Source organism: Balaenoptera borealis, assembly GCF_965194805.1.
Source record: "Balaenoptera borealis genome assembly, chromosome: 20".
Lineage (NCBI taxonomy): Eukaryota > Metazoa > Chordata > Mammalia > Artiodactyla > Balaenopteridae > Balaenoptera > Balaenoptera borealis.
The window spans coordinates 14,691,430-14,699,581 of NC_138879.1; the positions used below are offsets into that span (position 1 = coordinate 14,691,430).

The window sequence follows — 8,152 nt, forward strand, 5'->3', positions numbered from 1 at the left end:
GCGGCACCAGGAGCGGGAGGGTGGTTCCTTTACCCCGCCTAACCGTCGGTCTTCCTTGAGCGAGGGTCTTGCCCGGGTCCCGCGGGCTCCTCTCTGCTGACCGTGGGTCTGTGTCCCCCCCCGTCCCGTCTACAGAAGCACCACTACCGGGAACTGCCCGAGGAGGTGCGGGAGACGCTGGGCCCCCTCCCCGACGGCTTCGTGCGCTACTTCACCTCGCGCTTCCCCCACCTCCTCTCCCACACCTACCGGGCCATGGAGCTGTGCCGCCACGAGAGGCCCTTCCAGCCCTACTACCACGAGCCCCCCGAGCCCCGGCCCCCAGTGACTCCAGACGCCCTCTGAGCCAGGCGGCCTCCGTGCCGGTGGCCCCGCTGGGACCGAGGGCCGGATCTCTACAAGCCACAGCCTGGCGTCTCCTGCCGAGCAGGGAGACCAGGCTCCAAAGCCAAGTGCCTCGAGCTGCCTGCTCTGCAGCCAGCAGGGGAGGATGCTGACCCCGGGAAGTGGGAGACGTGACCCCGCCCCCCCTCCCGACCCACGAGGGAGCTGGGAAGACATTGGCCGTGAAAGCTTGACCATCGGGGGACGGCTGCGAAGGAGGGCCATTCCCAGAGGCAGAGAGGAACACCCTCTGCCTTCTCCTGGATGAACTCGCTTCAGACTCGCGTTTCTTTTAAAACTTCCTGTGAGATGCCAGTCTGTGGGCCTTTAAGGAAGAGAGCTGAGGGAACCCTCAGTGATGCCTACGTGCTGGGCCCGGGAGCATCTCTCTCTTGGACCAGCCGGGCCGAGGTGCACTAAGTGCAGCCTCTGCTAGAAGCAGGGCTCCGGAGGAGAGGGTGCCCAGGAGGAGGAGGACCTTCAGAGGGCGTCACCCCCAGGGATCGGAGATGCCTCACTGACACAGACGCGCCCACAGGTTCCCAGGTCACTGTAACCAGTGTTTCCTCGGGGGTGGCGAGAGCCTTGAGGGTGGGGACGCGGTGTGGGGAGAGGCCAGCCTGGAACTCTGGAAGGTGAGTCTGTGTCTGCGGGTCTCTCAGAAACAGAGGCTGCTGCGTTCTGAGACAGCTGTGGCCCAGGGCACAGGTGGCCTGAATGGTGGCCTTTGGTGGAGTCGTGCCCTGGGGCGCTTGGGGATGTTTAGGAGCATTTGGGGGCAAGAGGTGATAAGTCCCCTGGCCTTGAAGGAAAGCAGCTCCGACCCAGGCAGGGACAGGCCTTTGGGACCAGAGGGGAGCAGGCCAGGTGGGACACTCACGGCCCCCCGGGGAGAGCCCTGGCCAGCAGGTAGGCAATGAGGCTGCTCTGTCCCTGGGGCTGGAAGGACGGGCCAGGGGTTAGAGGGCCAAGGCCAGGGTCACCACACACTTTGTGGGCAGGCTTTTATGTTTCTCTTGGCAGATTTTAATAACTTTATATTTTGATCATACTGTAGAATGCTACATTAGCGTGAGCTAAACTTAACTTGAAGCTTGTGAGGAAGTAATGCAAGATATAGAATACATCTTCTATTTTGTAAGGTACGCAAAGTCCCATCCCCTCCAGAAACAGTGTTCATATGTAGAACATTCTCTAATGCTGACGAGTAAAACATTATAGCAACACTGTATACATGTATGAAAATAATATTCTCTAAATTATGTCAATACCGTGGGGTTTTTTCCCCCTAAAATTAATATAATTTTTAACTTTAGTTTTAGTCAAAAATTCCTCTGTCTTTTCTCTACCGAGAGCCTTAGAGGTTAAATGCAATCAGGGTACCATGTAAGGAAGCGTTTTACGTGTACTTTCTCCAGCCAGGGGAGTGGATCATTGCAGTTCGGTCCTAGTGAACCCAGAGACTCCACTCAGGAGGAAGAATGTTACTGTCTAGTTTTACTAACTGACAGAGAAATCGCTGTTTCCTCTCCTTGTAAGACGTTTTCTGGTGGTGGATTTGAATGAGGGCCACTCATCAAAAGCACTCATTCTGCCTTCAGAGAGTTCAGTTCCCTTCCTTTCCTAATGCCTAACGTCACTTTTTTTCCTTTTCTCCTTTAATATTATCCTACATCTTTAAACCTCATCAGTTACCTCATTTAGACCTGGGAGCCCCGGCTTCCTTGGTCAGCATCGTGGTGTCTTGTACCACGCTGCCCGTTTTTCACAGCCGGACGGTTTTCTTCTCCCCGCCCTGATGCTCCTGGGCCAGCCCCCTCCCGCGCTGTTCTGTGGCGGCTCTGCAGGTCGCTTTGCCGCCGGACCTGATGGTGAGACAGTACGAGGTGGAGAAGGTGCCACGAGCGATTTAAAGGACCGTCAGCTTCCTGTGTTGGGGGCAGTGGTGGGCGGGGCAGCTGCCTTGCCTCGTGGTCGCTGCTGAATGTTCTCTCTGGGGAGTAGCCAGGTCATTCTCAGCAGCCCAGGGTTTATGTCATCTCTCTGTTTTGGCCCAGCTTGCCTCCAGGACAGCTTTTTAAAAAATTCCTCTTCTGCTTGCAATACTAGTTTTTAACCACCCAACTTTCTCAAACTCATTTATTCAGTGTATTTTATTTGAGCACTTACTATATGAGCTGGACAGGATATCGCATGCTAGGGACACAGGTGAACAAAATAGGCAAAACCTCGGCTTTCATACGAGCCAGTGATAGAGAGACGGCAGTGAGTAAATATCAGTGCTGCGAAGAAGATGCGGGCGTGGGGAAGGGCGTGCATTTGGGGTTTTCACCCATCAGATCCAGGGTCAGATTGCCTTCTGTCCACCTTCTCTCTGTCACCTTTGGGAACCCAGTCACCCGTCAGTCCTCCAAGTGGCTTGAAAAGGTCTCTTGTGGGCACCATCTGGTTTATCCCATCCTGGTCTCTAGAATTCTGGTTTCCTGTTGTGCTCAGCGCAGCGGGAAGGTGTCTTTCTTTCTCGAAAAGAGGGTTCTGCAGCCTGCCACGTGTCCTGTCACTGCTGAGCTGTTTGATCTTTAGTACGATTCTTGGAAGGCTGTTTGACTTTTTACAAGTACACCATCTTCATCTTTAAGACAGAATTTATTCGCGTCTGTTAGGGATCCCAAGGACACCATAATCTATTTAAATCTTGTGTTGACCCTGGTATTGAATCTGTCTTTGGCACACCTGCCAGAATTCTCATGTTGCTTACTGAGTCCTTTTAACTTCAATTTTTAGAGAGCTCCACCTGTCACTGGGCACCAGAGCGTCTGCACTCTTGGGAATCATTGGTGTTACATGATAAGTCGCTAAACCACCTGGTGGCTGATGTATAAAATCCCAGATGCAAAGATCCCCTCCCATCTCCCCCTCACTCAGTGCAAGAGCTGTCATAGGCTCTTCCCAGGGAGACATTATTCCGACCCATTACATGTATTTCAGTGGAAGAGCCACAGGTTAGCGGGTCCAGCAAAGTGTTTCCTTCCCACCAACTGGAGAAGAAAGGTCCTTATCAGAGCTCGCCCTGATCCTTTGGGGGAGGTTTTGTGTGAACGCGATTCATTTATCACCGCAGTGAAAGAGATGAACTGGTGGTTGATCTGACCTCAAAGGTGTGGGGGGCCTTTGGGTTGCAGGGCTTTGTCCTCTTGGCCACTTTCTTCTCTGAAGTTGGACTGTGGCCAGGCTTGGATTTCCCAGGGCTGTTCTCACTGTGCATCTCTGTTCATCGGATCCTCAGCCTTGAAGTCCTCCAGGAAGGTGGGCTGGTTCCGTTTTCACAGCCTTCTGTGCGGGAAGACAGAGCACAGCACACCCGTAAGGAGCCTCTTTAAATTCTCTTTAGCTTTCTCTCTGCTCATTTAGCTTCTGAAATCCCTCTTCCTCGTATTTTCCAGTGTTTCTTTTCCTTGGCCACCCTTCACCATCCTGGAGTAGTTGTTTCAGTTGACTGTGGTCTGGCGCGTTGGCCTTGCCTGGAAGAAAGTCGCCAGGTGTCCTGTACAGATGAGCCAGAATTCCGCCTTCCAGTGTTGGACCCGTTATCCTTTAAACCAAAGTGTCGACTCTTCCTGTACTTGGTTTTCCTTTATGAAACAGTGATTTCCACGAGTAACAGGTCCCGATTTTTTTTATCGGCACTTAAATCCTCTCTGTATTCATTGGAAAACCACAAAGACAGCATCTGCGACGAGCCTCCCCCCTAGAGCAGCCTTAACCAACACTTCCAGCCAAAGTCCCCACCCCACTCGCCTCACCCTGTGCTCTTGAGTGTCTGGCGGGTACAGTATTCCTTTTCAGTGTCCCAGAAGCTGTGACGGGGGAGTCCCCGCTTTACCTAGAAAGCATTACCAGTCAACTCTGCAGCATTCGCAGATGCAAACCTTATGTAGTGTTCTTTTTTGCAATGGCCTATTTATTTAACCTATTTATATTTATTTAATTTTTACTCTGAAGTGTATCCAGTGACAATTGCACTTGCTTAAAGCACATCAGATTTGCTTTGGACAACACCCCTGACCATTTTAAAACTGGAAAAGGAAAAGTTATACTGTATCCTTCCACAGGATGGACGCCTTATAGTAGTTTTGTCATTAAAGGATAAATAATTTGGTTGGGGTAAAAATGTTAATTTTTAAGTGATTTTTTTTTTTTTTTTGAATTCTGTGCCATTGTGTCTTCTCTGTGGACAGTTAATTGTTTGATGGGTCTGTGTTAATTGTGTGATACAATCCTCTGTGGAACCTAAAATCCTCTTTTTAGCTTAATATTTTATAAACTGCCAGATTGTACAATTTTTATGTGTATTTTTAAAGCTTGATGATGTGAGGGTATCTAAGTTAAACGGCCTATTTTTGTACCTCCTGTACAGTTTTATAATTCTGCTGATTGATAATGGCACCTTATGTTGAGCCAACCTCAAATAAAAGTAGTTTTAGATTTGGAAGCCAGCTCCATCTTCTTAAAGACTTGACCACCACTCTCAGACCAGGGGGTCGTTCTTGGCTGTCTTCCTGGGTAGGAGTCTGGCTGGTGAAGCGGGAGCAATGGGCTTAGCGGGTGGGAGGATGGATGGGAGGGGTGTATTTGTTTACTTGCTGGTGTTCATGGCAGGGTCCGGGGGCTGGAGAGTCCTCCTTCGTTTCTGTGGGCAAAGCTTCCTTGAAACACTGTAGGAAGTCCCCCGAAGTATTGATTTGTGCTGAATTCCAGGAAGGTGGCCATGTTGGAACAGACATGCCTCCTGATGAGGCAGGGTTTGGGGCAGGTGTAAATAGGTTATAGGACCAGGAAATCCGCAAGAGGAAAAACACCAGGGAGGTAACTCAGCCAACACAGCTACGGGAAAGCCACGACCTGTGCGTGTCGGAAGCACATAAGACATCCGCCCAGACGCCAAGGAATGAGCTCAGCAGCCAGTCTGTTGGATTTTAGGGTCCTGCCAACATGCTTTCACCTTCTCTTACCCCATCCGCTCTGGTGAAATCAGAGGAGGCTCTGCTTTCTCTTGCACCACCAGGAAGGGGCTGCTCACAGGAGGACCCCGAGGGCCCACCGGCCGCAGGACGGCGTAGCAGGGGCTCTGCGTGGAGGCTGGCTCCCTGTGCTCTGCCAACCAGCATCCCATCCCCCCACCCCCACCCCCGCCCAGTGGGCACCAGGAGTGCACCTGAGAGCCATGGACACACCCTCTGTCCGAAGCGCTGGTCCTTGGATGCAGCCAAATCCAAGGGCGTACGCGGGGCTTCAGGACCCTGTTGGCACCTGCTGGCTGCTTCCTGTTGCTTGATGGCAGCAGAGACAGCTCTTGGGTTCCCCGCAGAGCTATTAAGCCAGGGCTGGGATCGTGTCCTGGACTGGCTAGTAGCACCCTCAGCTGCCCCTGAGAACAGGGAGAGGTGCGGGCCCTCAGGAGGGAGGCCAGCAGGTGGTCAGGCCAGGGCCACAGTCTCAGGGCACTGAGGTAGGGTGTGTCGCTTTCATGCTGAGTCAGTGTAGGGCTGGGAAGAGGATTTTTTTTTCTGAGTGTTTTTGTTATTAAATATATGTGCAGATATACCCAACTGTATTCCATCAGTGAATGCACCTATTTGTACTATCTTTCTATGTCCCATCTCTCTCACGATGTGTGCTAGACCCATGCCTTAGCTTCACGAGACCGTAACAGCCAACATCACAGCCCAGCCTGCTTGCCGTTCCCGCGGGGCTGGGCACTGCACTGGGGCGTCTGTGCCCCAGTGGCTGGTGGGCCTCATTCCTCTCTCCCTGCAAACCAGTATTTCCCCAAGATCAAGAACATTTAAATGAAATTAGAACATTCTTTAACACCATACACAAAAACAAGCTCAAAATGGATTAAAGACCTAAATGTAAGGCTAGATACTGTAAAACTCATAGAGGAAAACATAGGCAGAACACTCTCTGACATAAATCGCAGCAGTATCTTTTTCAGTCCGTCTCCCAGAGTAATGGAAATAAAAACAAAAATAAACAAATGGGACCTAATGAAACCGAAAAGCTTTTGCACAGCAAGGGAAACCATAAACAAAACGAAAAGACAACCCACAGAATGGGAGAAAATATTCACAAATGATGCGACCGACAAGGGATTAGTCTCCAAAATTTACAATCGGCTCATGCGGCTTAATATCATCAAAACAAAGAACATTTAACATCCTTCACTTTGGTGAGAGACTGCCTAGACCCTTTGCCAAGGCCAAAAATCAGGTCATGAGCCCGTGTCTGGGCCAATGAACTGTGGGCAGAGGAGCAGGGCTGGTGAGACCATGGCAGCCCCTGGGGTTCCCAGGGAAAGTTTCCTGAAACAGGAGGGGCAGGGCAGGCAAGAGAACAACTGTGTAAATAAACTTGGCCTCTGAGAGGGCTGGCAGGTGAGCCCAATAAGTACTCTTCCCTGCCCCCTCCTCCCTGAGCCTCTCCAAATCTAACTTCCCCTGCCCAGCCTGCCTCAGTGATTTGGATGAAGCCACAGAAATACGCTCAGCAAGTTTGCTAGCAGGCAACGCAAAGCTAGAAAGAGTAACTAATCACCAAGACGATACATGACCCAATTAGGAGTCCAGAAGATATCGGGAAACCGGAATGCTGAGCCCAAACAAAGGTGATGGGAAATCCATCAGACCTTGACATTGATGATGGGGCTGGAGGTGGAGGGCAGGGCCGTGAGGGGCCTGGAAACTGTTGGGGACATTTTTTTTTTTTTTTTTAAGATTTTTTTTGATGTGGACCATTTTTAAAGTCCTTATTGAATTTGTTAGAGTATTGCTTCTGGGTTTTTTTTTTTTTTTTTTTTTTAACGTTTTCGTTTTTTGGCCCCAAGGCACGTGGGATCTTAGTTCCCCTACCAGAGATCGAACCCGCACCCCCTGCATTGGAAGGCGAAGTCTTAACCTCTGGACCGACAGGGAAGTCCCCGTCACAGACATTTGAAGACACAGGAGTTTGGCCTAGAGAGACGTGGGGGCAGCTGGTGGGCGGATGTCTGTTGTGTGATGAGAAGCAGGCTTTGCCGTCTTGCTCCAGAGGGTCTGAGCTGGAAGAGGGGGAGGAGGGTCCCCGACAGCAGATCCCGGCTCCAGGAAGGAGGGCTGCCTAACAGCTAGAGCCGCCCAGCAGGGCCAAAGGAGGATTGCAAGTGAGCGAGTGGAGGAATCCAAGAGAGGGGAAGGGCCTCACCCTGAACAGACGAGGGGAATTCTTCTTTGGGTCAGAGGTTGAACTCGGGTCCCTTCCAAATAAGCATCTGTGCCTGAGGCCCACCCCTCCCTGTTATGAGTTCCTGGAAAAGGGCTGCCCAGTGGATGTGAATCACAGGAAGTGGGGAGAGGAGGCGCCCAGCAAGAACTGTTCACGATGGGGTGGGGTGGGGTGGCCATGCTCCAGGATTCTCCAGGGGCGTCCCCTGCTCCAGACGAGGTGCACTGAGAGGTGGCTGGTACCAGGTGAGAGACCCAAGGGCCACAGCTGACGCGTTGAGGACAATTTCCCTAAGTTTGTAACTTAAGAATACTAGTTCCAAGGGAGATTAAACTTAGAAAAAAAGGGCTCAATGACCAAATAAGTTCAGGAAATGCTGAATTAAATAAAGATTCCCTATTCACTGTAATACCATTCAGAGGCCTTTCACATGCTAACGGGATATTCTCCTAGAGGGGATATACCCTTATCTCCAATTTTTGCCTTTAATTAAAGAAGAAAAGAA

General features: G+C 51.1%; 1 protein-coding gene across 6 annotated transcripts in view; it reads left to right on the forward strand.

Moving 5' to 3' along the window:
* ERN1 (endoplasmic reticulum to nucleus signaling 1) overlaps window positions 1-4,876 on the forward strand; it is a 98,305-nt gene extending 93,429 nt beyond the window's left edge. For all 6 annotated transcript variants that reach the window (XM_082373672.1, XM_082373674.1, XM_082373678.1 and 3 more), the window contains one exon: window positions 136-4,876. In XM_082373672.1, the coding sequence (XP_082229798.1) occupies window positions 136-345 (210 nt within the window). In that variant the 3' untranslated portion in view covers window positions 346-4,876. The remainder of the gene's footprint in view (window positions 1-135) is intronic.
* Window positions 4,877-8,152: the final 3,276 nt, after the last annotated feature.